Source organism: Coenobita brevimanus, chromosome 72 (assembly GCF_032717465.1).
Source record: "Coenobita brevimanus isolate Jiangsu-jjx chromosome 72, ASM3271746v2, whole genome shotgun sequence".
In the NCBI taxonomy this organism is placed as follows: domain Eukaryota; kingdom Metazoa; phylum Arthropoda; class Malacostraca; order Decapoda; family Coenobitidae; genus Coenobita; species Coenobita brevimanus.
Genome location: NC_137025.1, coordinates 4,408,494 through 4,430,231, shown reverse-complemented (window position 1 = coordinate 4,430,231; position 21,738 = coordinate 4,408,494). Strand labels below are relative to the sequence as shown.

Genomic DNA, 21,738 nt, shown 5'->3' with positions numbered 1-21,738 from the left:
TATATATATATATATATATATATATATATATATAAACATCATCAGCCGTTTGAGTATCCACTGCAGGACCGACCTATCCCGACCGAAGTGGGGACGATACAGCCAATGTATCTCTACAAAGTGGCTTAGACTGTCTGGTAGAGATTGTATGTAGGGTGAGAAGTGCTTGTAAGTGTAATTGTTGTGTTGGAGTGGCTTTGGATGTGTGTGCAGTCTGTGAACCAAGTGTAATTGGCCCGCGCAAGCCGACTGGGTGCAAGCATACTTTATAGTATGCAACACTGGTTCAGCCACAGCACCCCTTATACCCACCAAAGCAGTACGTAGTCAGAAGAAAGTTATTACCTTGGAAGGGCGTGAATCCTCGTCCTTCAGTGTACGAAAACGCACGCTTTACCACTGTACCACAGAGGCTCCATATATACTGTATACCGGTATACAGAATATATATACTGTATATATATATATATATATATATATATATATATATATATATATATATACACACACACACACCGGTATTTATGTGTCTGTCTGTACGTGTGTGTGTGTGTACTTGTATACGTGTGTTTTAGTACGTGCATGCGCTTGGGTACCATATACAATATATGATAATGTCTGTTATCATATTATATTAGTGTGTGTGTGTGTGTGTGTGTGTGTGTGTGTGTGTGTGTGTGTGTGTGTGTGTGTGTGATTGTGTGTGTGTGTGTGTGAAGATCAAAGTTTGAAAGGAAAGATAAATGTATTTCACCCTCTTGAAAAGATTCACATATGTGTGTGTAATGAGAGAGAGAGAGAGAGAGAGAGAGAGAGAGAGAGAGAGAGAGAGAGAGAGAGAGAGAGAGGGAGAGAGAGAGATCCGGTATTTGTAACCATAAAGTGACGGCGTCGCTGGGAGGAACGCTGCATCTCGCCCGAAGGCCAAAGGGAAAACTGCAGATCCTTAATCATATTGTAGTGCTTTCTCTTTGGCTTTCAGGCGCGATTCAGTGTTCGACCCCGTGCACGCCTTCATTTGATCAACATAAAATGGTGACTGATAGTAACAAAGTGGTCAATATTAAAATTTTCCACAAAAAACGACTGTAGGATGTAGCAATTTGGCAATGTTAGAAATTCAAACAAAAAATGATTGTACTAAGTAACGTTCAAATCATTTTAAAATTTTCCGCAGAAAATGATGGTAGTATTATCCATTTTTTCCCACAAAAAATGATGGTAGCATGTAGCATCGAAATCAGTGTCATCTCTAACATTGGCATGCAGGTACGTGAAGAATTTTGGGGTGTGTTGCAGTGCTGGATATGAATTTTGGATGCTGCAGCTGTTTTGGGAAGGTAAAGCTTGTTTGGATGAAACAAAGGCATTCGGAGACCGAATACTAATTGCCGGGCAAAATATGTTGTTGGATTCAAAAGGGCCCGTTAGCCTTTTTTTTTTTTTTTCTATGAATTACCGACAGATTCAGTGCATTTTACTACCAGACGCCGGGAACTGTCACTCATATGTTCATTAGTGCTGCGTCTTTCGTTTTTATTTTATTTTATTGCTTTATTTCAGATGAGCCGAGATGAGGAGACATTGGTGCCGAGTCATCCTGCATGTAAGTACAGGACCGAGAGTTGTGGTAGTTGTGATTGTAGTAGGTGTGGTAGTCGTGGTTATGATGTGATTGTGGTAGGTGTGGTGGTCGTGGTTATGATGTGATTGTGGTTGTTGTGTTTGTGGTAGTAGTGATAGTTGTAATTGTGGTTGTAGTATTTATGGCAATGGTGGTTGTGAAGATGGTTGTAGTTGTGATGATGGTTTCGGTAGATGCTGTAAAGCGCAGTGGTAGTAATGGTGGTGGTCGTTGTTGTGGTTGTGGTACTGACAGCGGTGATAGTTGTGGTGGTGGTAGTTATGGTAGTGGTAGATGTAGCAGCGATGGTAGTTGCGATAGGTTTGGTAGTGGTAGTGGCTGTAGTATTTGCGATAGTGATGGTAACTGTAACAAAAAAGCTAGGCAATAACTGTGATAGTAGTAGTAGTAGTAGTCGTAATAGTAGTGGTGGTAAATGGAAAGATAATTATGATTCCGTAGGTGGTGGTGTGGTACGGGGAGTGGTAAAAGTAATGGTAGTTGTAATGGCGGTGGTAGTTGTGGTAGATGAAGTAAACAGAGGTAATGGCAGTGGTAGTTGTGGTAGCTGCAGTCAATAGATAGGCGAGAGTTACGGTAGTTGTGGTAGCTACAGCTACGGTAGCTGCAGAGAGAGAGAGAGAGAGAGAGAGAGAGACAGTATGCAGTTGGCCAAGGGCGAGATAGGGTGTGTGACAAGGCTCTCTCTCTCTCTCTCTCTCTCTCTCTCATTTTCACACTTAAACTATTCGCTCACTCTCATTTTCATTCCCAGTAGTTGACATTTATTTTCACAAACTTGCTTACTCTCATTTTCACTTGCTCACTATTTCACGTTCATACTAGGTCACTTTTTCACCCACGCTCTCACTCTCACCTTTCACACTCGCTTACTCATTTTCACAAATTCGCTTTCATTTTTACACTTCCTCACTTTTATTTTCACACTGGCTCACTTTCATTTACACGTACTGTACATTCGCCCACTGTCATTTCACACTCGTTTATTCTCATTTTCACACTTGCTCACTTTTCACACTTGATCACTCATTTTCACACTTGCTCACCCATTTTCACGCTTGCTCACGCATTTTCACACTTGCTCCCTCACTTTCACTTGCTCACTTCCACACTTGCCCACTCATTTTCACACTTTCTCATCCATTTTCACACTTGATCACGCATTATCACACTTCCTCACCCATTTTCACACTTGCTTCATCATTTTCACACTTGCTCCCTCATTTTCACTTGCTTACTTTCACACTTTCTTATTTTCACACGATCACTCATTATCACACTTTTTCACCCATTTTCACACTTGCTCTCATTTTCATTTGCTCACTTTCACACTTGCTCACTCATTTTCACACTTGCTTACTCATTTTCTCATTTGATCGCTCATTTTTCACTTGCTCACCCATTTTCACACTTGCTCCCTCATTTTCACTTGCTCACTTTCACACTTTCTTACCCATTTTCATATTTGCTCACTCATTCTCACACTTGATCACCCATTTTCTCACTCATTTTCACTTCTGCTCTTTATCACTTGCTCCCATTTTCACACTTGCTCCCTCATTTTCACACTTGCTCACTTGCTCACTGTCTTTCACCCATTGCTCACCATTTTCATTGTTCACCTACTTACTCCCTCACTTTCACACTTGCTCACCCATTTTCACACTTGCTCCCTCATTTTCACTTGCTCACTTTCACACTTTCTTACCCATTTTCATATTTGCTCACTCATTCTCACACTTGATCACCCATTTTCACACTTGCTCACTCATTTTCACTTGCTCACTTTCACACTTGCTCACTCATTTTCACACTTGCTCACCCATTTTCACACTTGCTCACCCATTTTTACACTTGCTCACTCATTTTCACACTTGCTTACCGACAATCATTCAGTAATTCACCGACTCATTTCACGCTCACTCTCAATTTCATTTCCACTTATTCATTTTCACAGTTACTTGCTCACTCTCATATTCGTACGCAGTCATACTCACACTTGCTCATTTTAACTTTTACTCTCTCTCTCTCTCTCTCTCTCTCACGGATTCATATTGATTTATAGTCCAAAACAGAGAGAGAGAGAGAGAGAGAGAGAGAATTTAAAAGTAGATAAGACCAAAACAGATCATGCAAGAAAATGGAAGCTGTCAGTAGTACACAGATGTAAATAACGTGATTTTTTAAAAGTCGAAACAAGTAACGGAGGAAGTGAAAGAAAGAGAGCAATTTAAAGCGAGGATGAACGGCCAGACCTTCAGATGGGTGAGTAATTATAAGAGAAAATCAGTACTTTTTATTTTTTGGTTTAAGGAAAAATAATGTATCTGTTCGTCATTATTTCACGCCTTCAGTCCAGTAACTTTTTTTTTTTTTTTAACCTAATTTTTGCTACTACCAGACCCGTAAATAGCGCCCCATTAGAAACCCATCGACGGGTATGTGTTGCGGGAACGGCTCAGTCGCCTGGAGTGGGCGTGATTGTGGCATTTTGGGTAGGGAATGAATAAATAATGATGCAGGGTAGCTCTTGATAAACATGGAGCCGTTCCCGCAACACACAAGAAATCGCCCGGCAGAGTGGAAGAGGAGCGTTATATATGGGCAGCCCTAAATATACGGTAGTTAGGCTATATCGAAATGATTTTAATGTAGGCAAAAAAATCCCCATAATATTTCAGTGGTGAAAGGGAAAAAACTACCCTGGTTTTAGCAAGTATTTCAAATCACAGTACATATGCACCAAAGTTAGTGGGGTGGGGGGAGTTTTCCGCCATACAAGGACCTTTTGCAGCTTATTTCACGTAGCTCCGTGGCGGAAAAAGTGTTACAGTTCTACATCTTCTCCGTAGCACTTTTTGGCCAGCGGCATATTCTAGTGCCAGTCTGTTGCTAAAACTCCCAAGTCCAGGTGAGATGGAAATATTGGACCAAGTCAAAGTGAAAGGAGTATAGGAGAGGTCTGGCCTGAGCTGAATAAAATCATTTGTTGGCACTGAGAATAAAACGGGTTATAATCGGTTTTGCTTTCATCAGAGGGAACTGCATCACCCACAACATGAAGTCTTTTCGTAAAATTCAGTGAGCACACGTTATGAGGTAGGCATGAGTCTCCTTGGTTACCATTTAAATCGACCTTCCAATCTGACCACCTGCCCATCAAGTAGGAATGAGTCTCCCATGGTTACTAATTAAAATTCACCCTACAATCTGACCACACCTGCCATAAATTAGGAATGAGTCTCCTTAGTTTCTGTTTAAATTTATCCGACAGTCTGACTACATTGCGTGTCAAGTAAAAATGAGTCTCCTTGGTTACTAATTAAACTCACCTACAATGAGACTACACCTGCCCATCAACCGAGCTTAAAGGCGTTCGGGATCAGGGTAGAGTGAACACGCTATACTCGTTTCACTCTAACTTGGCTACAAAATTGCCATCTGAGCTGTAACAGAAGATTGACACCAGAACATGATGCTAGTCACGAAGAAGTGCTATGAGTAGAACCATAGCATTGTCTTTTCTGCCACTCGCTACGTGAATTAAGCTGCAAAAGGGACAAAAATATGGATCAAGTTAGAGAAAAATGGTATATAAGAAAATAAAATGAAAAAAAAAAAGCGTCATGTGATTTTTGGGGTTGCGCAATTGGGAGCCAGGTTCAAAGTTAACTAATTCTGTACAGGTGGTAGGTTGTTTGGTCAGGTGTTGTGGATGATTGGCATGTGGCATAGGTGGTTTGCACACACACACACACACACACACACACACACACACACACACACACACACACACACACACACACACACACACACACACACACACACACACACACACATCCAGAGTTAATTATAGCGGAAGCCAACTACCACACATCATATTCAAGGGGACAACTGGGACTTAGACGAGAAAGTTTATTGTATTCCTTGACACTCAGGCTCCTATGACTCACTCGGATGAAGAAAATCGTCTGGCATTAACTGCAGTATTGTAGCAGAAAAGATATACCCTTCTGAGCACCTTTCCCTTAGCGATTAATTCTTGACATTACCCTTCAGAGTCCTGTATGTAACTTATGCAAACTTTCCCGATAATGAAACGATATAGATAATATTCAGTACAACAGAACATCAAGGAGCAATAGGCAAAATAAATCGCTAGGGAAGAGATGATGCGAACCCTCCTGTGTCACCTAGAATATGGCCCTTATTCCTATACTGCGCGAGAGTCATTAGCACCTGACGGGTTAATTAGTTTAAGTGAGCAATTACCAGAGAGTGATAAAGGTGATCTGTATCCCCCTCAGTACGAAAAATCTGTCCTAAGGTGAAGAAAATCGTCTGGAGAGAGAGAGAGAGAGAGAGAGAGAGAGACAGACAGACAGAGAGAGAGTTTACCCCTAGAGTACAAGCAACAGTCGATATTACTGTACATCTTGATCTCTACTTACACTACCGGGTAAACAAGGACATAGGGGAAATACAAGCTTTGTCCTAGAGCCTGGCCGGCGCGGGAATTGAACTCGAGTCCAACTGTGCAAGCGTGGGTGAGGGGGAGTACACCCTGTAATGAAGGTGTTATAATCCAGCACCTGCAATCATTCCATCTGACAGCCTGGAACTTAGCACCATCAGAAAGGGTGAGGCACTGTAGAGACACGTATAGGAGACACGGCATGACACAACACATCTTTGGTAGTTGTGGTTGTGATGTGCGTGTGGTATGTAGTGTATTGTGGCTGTGATATGTGCTGTATTGTGCTATGCGGTGTTACGTCTTGTGCTGTGTTGTGTTATGGCTGTGATCTGTATTTGCTGTGTTGTGATCTGTTATGGCAGTGATATGTATTGTGTTGTGCTGTATTGCATTATGGATGTAATATGTACCGTATTGTATTGTGTTGTGTGCTAGTACGTTGTTCTGTGTTACGGCTGTGATGTGTATTGTGTTATGTTGTCGAGCACTTCTTTTAACATCGCCATCACAGGTCAAAAAAAAAAAAAAAAAAAAAACGAAAAAGAAACAGAAAGAAAAGCCTTTTTTATTTTCCCCCATATTTCCTAATTTTTTGACTCACCCTGTACAGAAATTCCTCCTCCTTATCATGGCGGAAATTTTTGTCCTTTTGCACCTTCTTTCCGGGTGTTCGATGGCAGAATAGGACGGTACTACGCCTCTACATCCACTCCATAGCACTTCTTCGTGACTAGTAATTCGTTGCAGTTTACATCCCTTGGTTCAGTAGGAGAATGAGACCATACTACGCCTCTACAGCCTTTCCATAGCACTTCTTCGTGACAAGCAATGTATTCTAGTGTTAATGTTTTGTTACACGTTAGCATTCAAGTTGGAGGGATGAGAATTCGAGGTTACTTTAAAGTGAACTGGGTATTACGGAAATAATGATTTCTCTCTCTCTCTCTCTCTCTCTCTCTCTTGTCACGCACGCACGCGCTCACACACATGAACGCAAGCAGTTTTGAATACGCAATAGGGTGGGGAATGGGAATGTTGATCAGATGGTACAGTTGGCCGCACTCGCGCGAGGGCCACCTTAGTGTTGTCAACGTTGGCCGAGATAGTAACCGCGAATCATTAGTAGTGAGCTCTGATCGAAGCATTCACAGGACTGAGGGAGGGAGCGGGTTTGAGGTGGGTAGGTGGGTACACGAGAGCCAGGTATTGTAGATTTATATTATATATAGCTTCCAGCCTTCCACTCATCTGTTTCAGACGTCATCCCTCACCTCTCGTGCATAGGTATCCCCCCACTCTCCTCAAACCCCCTTCCTCCCCCCCAAACTCTCTCTGTACGACTCTCTCTTACTGGCTGTGGATGCTTCGAACGCATCTCTCTACTAGTGTTTCAGAGTAAATATCTTGGCCAGCGTTGACAACGCTGTGGCCCTCGCGGGAGTGCGGCCAGCTGTACCTTCCCCTCCATTACTTCCTCTCTCTCTCTCTCTCTCTCTCTCACACACACACACACACACACACACACACACACACACACACACACACACACACACACACACACACACACACACACACACACACACACACACACACACACACACACACACACACACACACACACACACACACACACACACACACACACACACACACACACACACACACACACACACACACACACACACACACACACACAATTTTATCACTTAGTAAAGACTCTCCAAATAGCACTCTTTATTACACGTCATTAAGTATAAAAATCTCCCGTAATCATATAACTTGGTCTCATTTATAATTTACTGGCGTTCGTGTTAAATAGAGAAGTAACACAACATTCCATTAACGGGATTATTATGTGTTTTTAATCCGTGTTGGTGATGATGGAGGTGATAATGTTGATATAGAACTTGCTATTCTTGTTATGCTGCCACTGATGATGATGATGATGTTTTTTTTTTTTTTTTTTTTTAATAACAGAACGGAGGAAGGAAAAACAAATGGAGAAAAAAAAATAATCCATACACCAGATTACTGGTGTCCTCTGTTCATAAAATATCTGTAACAGTTAGACTTGAAGAGTTGTAGGTTGAAATTTGGAGGAAAACAACTCTGGGGAAGCGAGTTCCAGAGAGATGCAGTTCGGGGAATGAAAGAATTCTGATAGGCAGAAGTTCTGCAATATGGTTGAGTGACATTCCAGTCATGAGCGCTACCAGATGCCCGTGTAGCACGAGGGAAGGCATGGAGAGGTGGCACCATGGACGCAACTTCGTCTGAGCATTTGCCAAAAAAATATCTGTAAAATAATGCAAGGGAGGCAACATTCCTTCTTACTTGCAGGGGAGGTAGTTTATATGTAATGGCAGGGTTGTTAATGATTCTAACAGCTTTATTCTGAATTTTGTCTAGTTGCCTTAATGCAACCTCTCCACAACCATTCCACAAGGGTGAGCAATATTCAAGCTGAGAGCGCACATGACTCTTATAAATTATAGCTAACTGCTCATCGGCGAAGAAGTTACGGACTCTGTACAATAATCCAAGTTTCTTTGAGGCGGTTTTAGCAAGTGATCTGACATGAGAGGTCCAGCTGAGGGCACTGTTAAGTGAGACACCAAGAATTTCAATACTTTTGGAGATGGGAATATTAGTAGCACTGAAGGTAATGTACGAGTCTGGCAATATCTGTCTATTGGTAAACTGTATATATTTAGTTTTACTAGCATTAAAAGAGACAAGGTTGTTTTGTCCCCATTCACTGATTGTAGATAGATCTTCATTTATGGAGATGGCTGTATTGAGTTGATGATTATTATGATGTTGATGTTGCAGGCGTGGAGTAATCGGCAGGTGAGAACGATTATAGCCGGTCTGTTGACGGGGGTGTTCGTTTTCCTGGTAGCGGCGTCTTCCACATCAACATTTTTCTTCACTCAGCCTCACAGCACACTCAGGTAGATGAAAGAGAGAGAGAGAGAGAGAGTCTTGATAACGGGATCATTCACACCAAGAACTTTTCCAGGCTTATGACAACACTGAGTCATCATCATCATCATCATCACTTGTAGTATCATCAACCAGTATTATCATCATCAACACTGCTATCATCGTCGTCATCTTTGTTATTATATTCTTTATCATCATCAAAATCATTATCGCTTCAATCATCCCAATTATTATCATCATCAGCATAATCAACCTTATTTTCATAATCATCATCATCATTAACAACTACGACTACGACTCTGATTAATAAAGTAGTCTGGTGTTAGCTGGAACTATAGTGGAGCTGGTTTGCCCATATTAGGACTTAAATTCTCACCCAGCCTTTATATTGGAAAAAAGAAAAGAAAAAAAAAAAAGATAATGGTGGTGGTGGTGGTTTTTGTGTTACAGGTGGTGGTGGTGGTGGTGGTTGTAGTGGTGATGATGATGATGATGATGATGAGGGTGGTGGTAGTGGTGGTGGTGGTTTGGGGTTATTGATGATGATGATGGTGGTGGTGGTGGCGATGCTAGTGATAGTGGTGGTGGTGGTGGTTTTTGTGTTACTGATAATGGTGGTGGTGGTTTTGGTTTTGCTGCTGCTGCTGATGATGGTGATGATGATGATGATGATGATGTACCTACACTCCACAGAGACGTTGTGTACTGGGATGGGGTTAACAAGGCCCAGTGCACCCCTGCTACCCATGTGTTCTTCCTTAAGATCCATAAGTGTGCCTCTACTACCGTCCAGGTCAGTCAGCCAGAGAGAGAGAGAGACTTGTATATTGTGTTGTCATGTTATTCTCGTGTGTGTGTGTGTGTATCAGGTGTTATGTGGTGTGTGTGTATCAGGTGTTATGTGGTGTGTGTGCATTTTTTTGTGTACAGAATATATTGTGAGATGTGGATGTACTAGACGAGGTGCGGAAATGATAGGCCAAATGTGAATATAATAGGGCAGGTGCGGATATGATGGGCCAGGTGCGGATATGATGGGCCAGGTGCGGATATGATGGGCCAGGTGTGGATATGAAAGGCCAGGTATGGATATGAGAGGCCAGGTATGGATGTGCGAGGCCAGGTGTGGATATGATAGGCTAGGTGTGGATGTGCTAGGCCAGGTGTGGATATGATAGGCTAGGTGTGGATATGCAAGAATAGGTGTGGATATGCAAGGACAGGTGTGGATATGCAAGGACAGATGTGGATAAGATAGGACAGGTGTGGATATGCAAGGACGTGTGGATATGCAAGGACAGGTGTGAATATGCAAGGCCAGGTGTGGATATGCAAGGCCAGGTGTGGATATGCAAGGACAGGTGTAGATATGCAAGGACAGGTGTAGATATGCAAGGACAGGTGTGAATATGCAAGGACAGGTGTGGATATGCAAGGACGGGTGTAGATATGCAAAGACAAGTGTAGATATGCAAGGACAAGTGTGAATATCCAAGGACAGGTGTGGATATGCAAGGACAGGTGTGGATATGCAAGGACAGGTGTAGATATGCAAGGACAAGTGTGAATATGCAAGGACAGGTGTGGATATGCAAGGACAGGTGTGGATATGCAAGGACAGGTGTGAATATGCTAGGACAGGTGTAGATATCGCATTTCAGGTGTTGAAAATAAGGTTGTTAAAACTTTTTTTAAAACGAAAATCAATGTTTTTTTCAACCAAAAATATATATATTTTTTAGTTATATTTCATGTTATTCTTTTTTATTCCAGCAATTCTACCCCTATGTATATTAGTCTGACATGCAATTATTTTTAGATATAAAGAAGGATTTAGCAAGCTTTTAATTTTCATACATAAAAAATGAAAATATTTTGTGGGTTGCATACTGCAGCTGTTTCAAGTGCAAGTTGTTAAGAGTATATTCCTCATGTGGACTGTTACACTCAAAACTTAGATTGGGAGTGGAGAATGTTGGGAAACTGGTATTTCTTCACAAAATTTTGAATAAATATTATAATTTGGATGAGTCAGCTGACCAGAGGTTTTTCTGTAGGCCTGTTAGTTTGTTGAGTGATTGATTTCTCTGTTTTTTATTTTCTAGAATACAGTATTAAGATGTCTCTCAGTGATTGTTCTCATTATGCTATAGATTTACTGTATTAATTAAATGTGTTGCATTCCACTATAATGTTTGCCGGTATTTTTTTCTTTTAACAAGGCCAGAAAGGATTTCATTAAAACAAATTAGCCATAGTTTTCTGAAAGGATTAATAAATTTGTCCATTTACGTACTCTGCTGTACCAAAAATATGTTTTTGGTTTGATCATTTAATTAGAATTTTCAGTTCACCTTACTATTTTTAATCCTGGTATTAGGAATACGACTTTGCATAATTAAAAACCACAAGTAACTGATATATATATATATATATATATATATATATATATATATATATATATATATATATATATATATATATATATATATATATGTATGTATGTATACCTGTATATACAAACCAAGAAGAAATGAGGCGGTTTAAAAAAAACTGTAAATGCTTGGTTTAAACCATGGTTTAAAGTAGCCAACCTTGGTGGAAAAGGTTAAACAAGTGCCAGAACATGTGTACGTAAACTATGATAGGCGTGGATATTCTAGAACAGGTATGGATAAACTGGAACACCACAACTAACCCCCAGCCTTCCTCCCCACAGAACGTCTTCCTCCGTTTCGGCTACAAGAACAACCTCACGTTCGCCCTGCCCGCTGGTGCAAATTACCTCGGCAACCCTCAGTACTTCCATGTGGGTAACTCCTCAGAATTATCCTTGATGCCTAGAATCTGCCATGTAATATCTGTGTTTATTCTTGCAGCCTCTAGTTATTTTTGTCTATTTAATTAGTAAGTTAGTCAGTTAGATAGGTAGTTTTTATTTTTGTACATTGAGAGAAATTTCATGGTGCATAGAAGTTAATGAAGACTAATCAAGTACTTCCGGTTAGAAATTGTCCTGTAAGCTAAGTAAAAATGTGTGAGGGTAGCAAGAATCTAATAAAAAAAACGACGCCCTCGAGTTGAAGAGGTTAATTATAGTTCTAACTAGAAAGCGCTCAGAGAGCGCATATCCCTTCCACAAAATTTCATCAAAATCCGTTCATATCTTTTTGAGTAATCTTGCTAACTGATAGACAAACAAACCAACAAACCAGCGCGGAGTAAAACATATACCTTCTGGTGGAGGTAAGTAACTGGCATTCAGGCTCCTATGACTCTCTCTTTGAATAGACTTTTTGGTGACAGGGGGATAAAATGACTAGAGTTGGCACGACCATGAGAGGGTTAATAGTGATAATCCTGATACACTGAGGCTTATATGATTCGCTCTCAGTTGAATGTTATCGTCTGGGTTAGATGAAATAAAACTGAAAAATACCATGCGAGGATTAACCACTTCACTACTGTGACGAATTTTTGTAGCCTTTCCTTCTGGCCAAGAGACGTGTAGAGGTTAATAGAGTTAACCTGTAACGTTATTTCGTTACGTCGCTTCTAAACTGAATAAATCGGATCTAATATCTTTTCGTAACGTCTCTTCTAAATAGAGTAAATCGTCTGGAGGTACCGGTAACAAAAGTGACACTGGAATACCACATTTGGGATGAATGGGTTAAATGGCGTGGAAAGAGGCATGGTATTTGCTTTACTCCCATTGCTATTGATATTTTTCTTCTCTGTAAGAAGACACTGATATGAAACTTCATCATGCCTGTACAGTATCATCTGTGATATCATAATCATCATCATCATCATCAACATCATCATCATCACTGTATTGCTGTAAGGAATACGAGCCATGTACCCCCTTTCTGTTTCCCCAAGTCTCATTTGTGCCATTATCGTTGTTATCATCATCATCACCATCGTCATCATTATCATTGTATTACTGAAGGGAACTAGGAAGCACTCAGAGAGCGCATACTTCCGCCAGTGCCATTTCAGGATCCGGATCCGCCCTAAAATTTAATCAATTCTTTCTTGGCCCATGGCCCACCCTTCCACCGAATTACATGGAAATTCATTGAAAACTTTTGGAGATATCAAGTGGACAAACAAACATACAAACATACGGTAGGTTGATACATAACTTCCTCCAGCTTCGTTGGCGCTCCCCCAGTCTCATATATGACATCATTTTCATCATCATCATCATCATCTTTGCATTACTATGAGGAATAATCGTCACATAACCCCCACTCTCATCATCATCATCATCATCATCATCATCACTGTATTACTATAAGGAAGAATTATAACGTTACCTTATTTCTCTTTCACCCCCCGCACCTCGCAGAGCAATATGCTGTGGAAGCCCCTGGTACCACCCGATGGGAAGGTGGATATTTTCGCCCTCCACACCCGCCTTAACCCATCAGAGCACACCAGAGTCCTCCACAACGACACTGTGTGGGTTACGATACTACGGGAACCCACGGCGCTGTATGAGTCGCTGTTTAACTTTTACCATATGCAGAATGCTTTTGGATTTGATCTCGGGCAGTTGAGTGAGAAATCAATGCAGGTTAGTAATAAGAGAGAGAGAGAGAGAGAGGGGGGCGGGAGGACTAACAGGAATTAATGTGTCATGCTGTTTATTATTGAAGATATATTACATATTGTTTGTATGTGTATGTACGAAATTGCATACTGAGAGAGAGAGAGAGTAACCTAACCTCCTCCCTGTCCCGTACAGGAACTCACTTCTCTTCGTCGATATGGTGGCAAACTCGGCCGGAACCAAGTAAGTGTGTATTTAAAATCTTTCTTGACCTCAGGGTGAATATAAAATTGCGTGCATATTTGTACATTTAATTTAATCACAGAGCCAAACTAGAGTCAATATGAAAAGGAAGAAATGCGACGAAATTATTCGGTTTTATCATCTTCAGCAGAGTGGCGACAGGAGAAAGCAGCCTCATTTGTCGACATTCACTTTCTGTCATCTGTTGTTTGTAATGATCTGTTCAAAGTAGTTTTCATCCGTTCTCAACCACGCCTCTCTGGTTTAAGGTTTACCTCATTCGCTTCACTTCCTCCATGTTGTAGATCAATTACAGCGACTCATTCTCCCAGGAACCAACTCATTTAAATTTGCTCTACTCCATACCCACCATGCATTCTTCTGGATGCTCAGATTTCTGTTCGTCAGAATCTCTTTCTCACAGTACCTTCCAGCTTCTAGTCGTCTCCCATTCTTTTAGTTTCTTCTCTTTTGATATGGTCAATTTCTGTCTCTCTTCACCCATTCTCTCCATATAGGCATACCACATTAACACACCCTGATCTGCCCTTTCCATTACATTATGTCTGTTTCCACACCTCTCTCTTACAGTGTCATTTCTCACCATGTTAAAACATATCACCCAGGATATAGATTTTAAGCACTTCACCTCCAAAACTTTCACCCCAAGCATTCATAACTCACGCCTGGCATCCATAGAGCACTGTCGGCACCACTGTGCCCTTGTACACACCTATTTCGCCTGAAGAGACATTGACCTTTCCTTCCACACACTTCTCGTTGATCCTTAGCTTTTTGCTCCTTTTCCGATCCTATGACTTGTTCCACGTCCTTGAGTTTCATTAGTTATGTTTGCCCCCTAATATCTACAGTACAACACATCACATCCTCCATATCTCCCTCATTAAGACAAATTCAGTCATCCGTCTGTCTCACTACTACATCTCATCAACTTAATCTTCTTGCACGGACTCAGTTTTTTCCATGCACATACTTTTCCAGATTCAGGTGCAAACTATTGAAGTTTACTTACTGATTTTGTAACCAATGTTCCGTTATCTACAAACAAGAGTTACAATAGATGAAATTTAGGTTATTTATGATAATAATACAATGCTATGTAGACCTGTGTATAGTAAAACTTAGTTAAGATCCTATAGTAATACCTCCCCGCAGATGCTGTTTGACTTAGGGTACCCCGAGAACATCTCGGTGACTGAGCTGAGGAGCGCCATAGATAACCTGGTACCGTATTAATCAACTTTGAGCTTAATTTGTAAATGCTATTAATTTTTGTCTTCACTTATACTGCTAGCAAATACCTAGCAGTCAAACAAGTGTATTATAATTAGAAAATACGAATGAATATAGTGATTCATGGTAATAATTAGTTCACAAACTTCTTTGTCCTGAAAATTGGTCAAGGTTTTCCCCAAGATGAATAAAATCGCTTGGAGATAGCAAGAATACAGTACAAGAGACGTGATCCTGTTGAAAGGGGCTACAGTTTTACATAAATACTTTCCCTACAGGATCGACGTTTCCACTTAGTCATGATCTCGGAATTTATAGACGAGTCCTTCATCCTCCTGCGCCACCTCCTGTGTTGGTCCTTTCATGACGTGGTGGTCTTCGCTAAAAACGCTCGCCGTAAGGAGGTCAAGCCACAGTTGGACCCAAAGACCATACAGAAGGTGCAGGAACTCAACAGCGCCGATGTCCTTCTGTACGATCATTTCCTGGCGAGGCATAAACAGGCTGTGGCTAATTTTGGCGTGAAGAGGATGGCTGATGAAGTGGCTGAGCTGAGAGGACTTAGGGACGAGTACTTTGAAGACTGTGGTGCTAGGGAAGTGAACGGAAAAGACGCCTCTCTTAGGTTAGTATACCCATTTAACCTCATCAGCCAGAGGACGTACTTTTCGATTTATTTTTGCTATCTCGGAGAGTTTTAGTCAGCTTAGGAGACGCTTTTCGAACTGTGGAGTCAAATATAACCTTCGTCGTCAACCCCTTCCATACGAAAAGCCTTTCTTAAGTAGAGAAAATCGTCTGAAGGTGGCAATAATAGACCAAAAAAAAAAAAAAGTTAAAGATCCATATATGCGTTAATATGGTCAAAGAAAATTATACGCTTCTCACTGTAACTAGGCCTAAAATTACCGTCTTCCTATGTTAAATATTCGCAATAACAAACAAATGAACGCTGACATGATGCTAGTCACAAAAATGTCATATGGAGAAGCTGTAGAGCCGTTGCATTGTCTCTCTCTGCAACTGAGCTACATGAAATATGCTGCAAAGGGACAAATCTGGGCCAACGGTTAATTCTGCAATAAGTTGCATTTATTTCCACCTAGGGACATCTCTTCAAAGGTATACATTCTTCTTGCATTAACCTTAAAAAAACAAAAGGTCACCAAGCTGGAGGGTTATTCTTGTGAGTGCTACTTGTTCTTCAGTCAGAGTACATAGTTTCATCGGCGCCGTTAGATGCCAGCTATATGAGAGCGGTGTGAGATTACGTTCTGTTTTGCTTGGAGAAGACTTAGATTTTTAAGCTTTCACTGTGTCCATACCATTTCAACAACAATATCCTTCTTCCCTTAGTGTACTGTTTCTGTCCTGTCATTCCAAGGCCGTGCCAACCACTTCTGTTTGTCCCCCTCATCCATTTTCTGCCACTCCTCCTTCCTCCACTTTTAGTTACAATGAGAAATCTCCTTGCCGCTGCATATGCCTCGCCTAAAAAATTGACCATCTTTACAGGCTGTACTTGTCTAGAAGTATCCACTCCCACAGTAAAATTCTTGAAAACACCCAAGACTTTGATTTTTCTGTATACAGTATGAGTCATTGTATTCATTCACCCCATGCTGAAAATAGTGAATGCACTTCCCCCTTCCGCATTAAGTTCCTGCATACGATCCTGCCTAACACCTTCACATATATTTCGTATGAACTCCTCCCACACCTCCCCCCTAATAAGACACTTGGTTATGCCCCTACGTAGGATTCTTTCGTATGACACCCTTAACACTGACTTCCCCCCAGATCTGGATAAGCCCCCACCCTATAGTATGATTCCTGACCAAACCACACCATCCCCACCTCAGGTTCAGAGAGTATTCAGGCCTGGTTAACGGCTACGTGATCAACAACAGCGACCTTAACTGCCAGATGATGTCCATGCCGGAGCTGACCCTTGTCAACTTCGTCAGGGACCACCAGAAGAGGCTGATGGGAGTGGCGTAGTGCTGTACAAGGTAAATTCTTCCTACCGCTGCCACCAATCGTATGCATCCTACCGCTGCCTCTTCGTACCATCTAGATCCTACTGCTTCCTTCAGAGTCTTACCAGTGCCGTCCGTCAGTAGATTCCTGCCACCTTCATCCACCATCAGAATCCTGCCACCACTATCAGCCATCAGAGTCCTGCCACAGCCATCAGCCAACAGAATCCTGCCACCGCCATTAGCCATCAGAATCTTGCTACCGCCATCAGCCATCAGAATCTTACCACCGCGATTAGCCATGAGATTTCTGTCACCACCATCAGCCATCAGAATCCTGCCACCACCGTCAGCTATCACAATCCTGCCATCACCATCAGCCATCAGAATCCTGCCATCACCATCAGCCATCAGAATCCTGCCATCACCATCAGCCATCAGAATCCTGCCATCACCATCAGCCATCAGAATCCTGCCATCACCATCAGTCATCAGATTTCTCTCACTACCATCAGCCATCAGAATCCTGCCGCTGCCATTAACCATCAAAATCGTACCATACACACCACCACCACTATTATATCCGTGCAAACATTATGGTCTGGAGGCTTCGTAACGCCTTTCCTCAGTTAATTATTGTACACGTTACACCCTAACATCCTTTAGCATGTTAGTAATGAAAACTATGTCAATGCTGAAAAGATATTGTATAAATACCATTTAGCTACATGTGAATATGTTACATCATCAACATCATCATCATCATCCGGACCTCCTTTCCCTCCCCAGGGCGGGGCGAGGAGTAGCAACATCCAGACAGCCTAAGTTTGCCCAGTTCAATGGGCAACGCTTCCATTCACTCATCATTCAAACCCTCGAAATCCTGGCTCCATCACATAGACCAAAAAAAATTCACCACGTTGTGTAGCTTCACATTACCTGTCTGATAGAGTTTATGTTACATGCAAAAATAACTTGCTTGGGATGAAATGTTACAGAACTAGTGTCAACTGGAATACGGTTCAAGTAATCAGGGATGGGTTGCTTCCTCCAGCTTGTATGCCTGTTACCGCTGTGTAATGTTGAACACTTGTCAGTTAATGAGAATTGAATGCTTTGTTGAACCCAAGTGTCTGCTAGGACATCCATGGTGGTCGATGGTGGGTGGGGATCGTCATCTACTTACTTCATGTAATGTTGCCTATTTCTTCCTTCACCTACAGTATATCACTTTAATTTTTTTTTTTCTGTCGTCCTCTCTTCCTGCTTTCGTCTATCCCCCTTTCACGTTTTGTTACTCTTCTTTCCACCTCCTGTGGCTCTACATTGAGTGACAAGCCTAATGGTTTCCAGGAAACCATTTATAGCATTGGATGCTATCCATACAACCAATAACGGTATGAAGTGGAGCCTACTATGGTACCCCTGTTGACAGATTAGAGAAGCGCAAATGCGGCGTCCACCCATGAATCAAGTCTCCACACTTTCCCCCACCCCTCGCTGTGCCAAGGCGCTGTCAAGGGAACATCGGTTCACTGCACAGGACGGACCTCCAGGGACGGCTCCTTGGGTCTGCTGTACCAGACTGACTGGGGATGATCAGCAATAGCAACGTTTAGGACATCCTTGTGCCTTAAACCAACTGTTCAGATAATATGATATTATCAACGCTTGGCGGCTGAAACACACCACAATGTGGGAGGCTGTCAGTTCTTTTACTGTAGTCTTTAGTGTCACCCCATAGAACAGCTACTCTCACCTTATTATATTGCCGTAATCTTTGTCAGGAGATTTCATGGCACTTTTCCTCAGCGGTATATTTCGTAACTTTCATCCTAATATTATCTTGTTATCTATATCTTTCAGATACCGACATTTTTTTTATTACATTAAAATACACAATAGGATGATCATGTAAAATAGGCAAAAATCAATCTCTAAGGAAGAGGCGTTACAAATTCTCGTAAAAGCCATTGAGAATGAGGTCCATGGTCTACGTTGGCGCACAAATTAAACCCTGTCGCTGCTGTGGGTGCATTGTAGGTTATAGTCAGTTTGTTTTCACATGACAAAACTGGGTCACTCCCATTTGAATACTGTGTTATGGTTACATGATATGCGATGCGCCTTAGCCATGAGATATGAACGAGTCTCATAGTGCCCTATCAAATCGACCCTCCATTCTGACTACTATTGGCCATCAAATGAGCTGAAAGGGGTTAGGGATTTTGGTCAGGTCAGAGAAAAGGAGGTATAATTAATTCATTAACACTTTGGCTTCAAGGATATCTCTCGACAGAACAAAATTGTCTGTTGTAAATTAAAATAGATTCCTGCGTGTACGAATACTAGAGCAAGGTTAACCAGATATATGTTTTGAAGCCTTTCAATCCTCTGATGTCTCAACTGGACACACTCTTCTGGTGTTAGCATGAGTGAAATACCTATACACCAACGGCAGGAAAAGAGTTAAGATTTTTTTTTTTTTTTATACTGATATATGAACTTCTTCTTTCTGAAAACACCTTGCAAGGTGCGACGTCAGTCATGTATAAACAGTTTGTGCTCGTGCAAAGATCAGTCATTCACAGTTAAAGTATTCTCACAAATATTCCCTCATAATTCATTAACACCATGCCAGACTCTTGGATACACTATTTTCTTGACCCTTCACTACGATGACGCATTGCTTTCATATTTTCTTCCTGTCTCCAGACGATTTTATTCAGCTTAGGAATGTTGAAGACTGGTGGTGTTATCTAGGTTATCAAATACGTTGATTATTTGCTTCGCTTGATGAAATGGCTTTCGGTGTTATGCCCATTTGGTGTCTTTAAGTATATATACAGTATGAAGGTTTTGCATATGTATGAAACAAACGTGATTTTACAAATGATATTCTTTGACTGTCCCGTGTTTTACTCTCCTGAGCACAGTGACAGATTCGTGGACATTATGCAAGTCATTATATTCACGGATTTTTTTTTTTTTTTTTTTTTTTTTTTTTTTTAAATAGGGAAAAGAGTCCATCCCTTCAGAGTGATGTATTTTTTATTTTGTTCTTGCTACTACCAGATTCAGTTAAAAAAATACCTCAAGCAAGGAAGGTGTTAATGAAGGATATATCTAAGCTTGCCAGTCTGAATAATCTGTCCAAAGTGAGTGAAGTTATTTGGAGACAGCACGAATGATTAACACGCCATCGGATGAAGGGGTTAAAATGAAATAAGAGATGCATGATCTTCCTGAATTCAGTGCCTTAGTCATATCCTACCACGGGCTGCTTTTACGGATGATTTGATTATTAACAAAATGATCCCCAGTATCATGGTATGGTTTATTAGAAAATTATGGAGCTCACTGAGGATTCCACGGTGGCCGCGAAGCTCATTTTAAGACCTTGTTTATGCGCTCTCTAACATAATACAGTAAGCTTCAGTTGGGGGAGCTCTCTGATATTCATGGTAACCAGTTTTAATATTGTTCGTGCTAATGGTTCGTGCATTAGTTAGCATCATTGCCGAAGGTGACTGTGGAAAAGGAAACTGGGGAGGAAGGTTTCATTGATCTGCATCCTGACAAAATGTAGCGAGTGTTAGAAAGTGGCTCCAAAACTAATAGGCCTACCTCTGTTAGTGTTTGCTCTTCTGTATACTTGATTGATGACTGGCAGAGCTGAGTGGCTATAGTATCAGAGGTACGTACATTAAGTTGCCTGCTGTTGAACCCAGTAAGATTGACAGAGAAAGTAACCAAATCTAACTGATCTCTCTCTCTCTCTCTCTGATTGCATAGTACCGATTCATTGATCAGAGCCGTACCATCGCAAGTACTTACAAACTGACTTTTATGCATTATTCTATATTATTGTAATATATGAATGTTTTGCAGTCAGTGAGGCTGCGTTCTGTAATCTTGGTTTCATTCACCATGACAGTTTCAGAATAGACAGTGTTGAATATTGATAACTTTTTTTTTTAGTACGAGGATGCACAAACTTCATTAAACTCGCATGTCAGATTTATTTTTGCAAGAATAATGATACTGGAAGAATCAACACACTTCTCGTCTTGTCCTTCCTACAAAAACACAGTACGAATGTTTATTCGTTATGCCGCTATCACAGGGTGACCAGTGCTGTGCGAGTGTCGTGGTCCACATCAAGCCTGGAATACTATCAGACCTATTCGTGGGCGTCCACATTGATCATAACTTGTCCCGACTCACTAGCAGACGACGCGTTTATGGACAACAATGGGGTAAACTCTATAAAGAAGGTGACCGTCGACGTATACCGTGTGATAGGGTCGGCCGAGATTGGATTTCCATTCTGTTTTGCACACATCGTCCACGGGTCCCCGTGTGATAGCGGCTTAATTTCGGTCGAGGATTGCATCGTCGGTAACTAAAGCCATGTAGTGACAGCGTTTATAAACGGCCATGTTTTGTTTGATCAGCCTCTCGCCAAAACACATGGTACTCAACTTACAGTACATCTCATTCAGGGGCGGAGCTGAAAGTGTTATATTTCCGTTTTGTGTTGAATTTTCTCCCCATAGTTGTTCAAGTGACATCGATCTTAATTAGTCCAGTGTGGAACCTTCAGCTGTGTGTTTCATCCCATTAATAAGGT

General features: G+C 41.4%; 1 protein-coding gene across 1 annotated transcript; it reads left to right on the top strand.

The window, feature by feature from the left end:
* Nucleotides 1–6,321: 6,321 nt before the first annotated feature.
* LOC145407239 (galactosylceramide sulfotransferase-like) lies at nucleotides 6,322–17,127 on the top strand. The gene is made up of 9 exons (XM_080278274.1): nucleotides 6,322–6,366; nucleotides 8,955–9,076; nucleotides 9,762–9,861; nucleotides 11,788–11,877; nucleotides 13,426–13,653; nucleotides 13,825–13,872; nucleotides 15,049–15,117; nucleotides 15,405–15,751; nucleotides 16,989–17,127. The coding sequence occupies exons 1-9, from the start codon at nucleotides 6,322–6,324 to the stop codon at nucleotides 17,125–17,127; spliced, it is 1,188 nt and encodes a 395-aa protein (XP_080134400.1).
* Nucleotides 17,128–21,738: the final 4,611 nt, after the last annotated feature.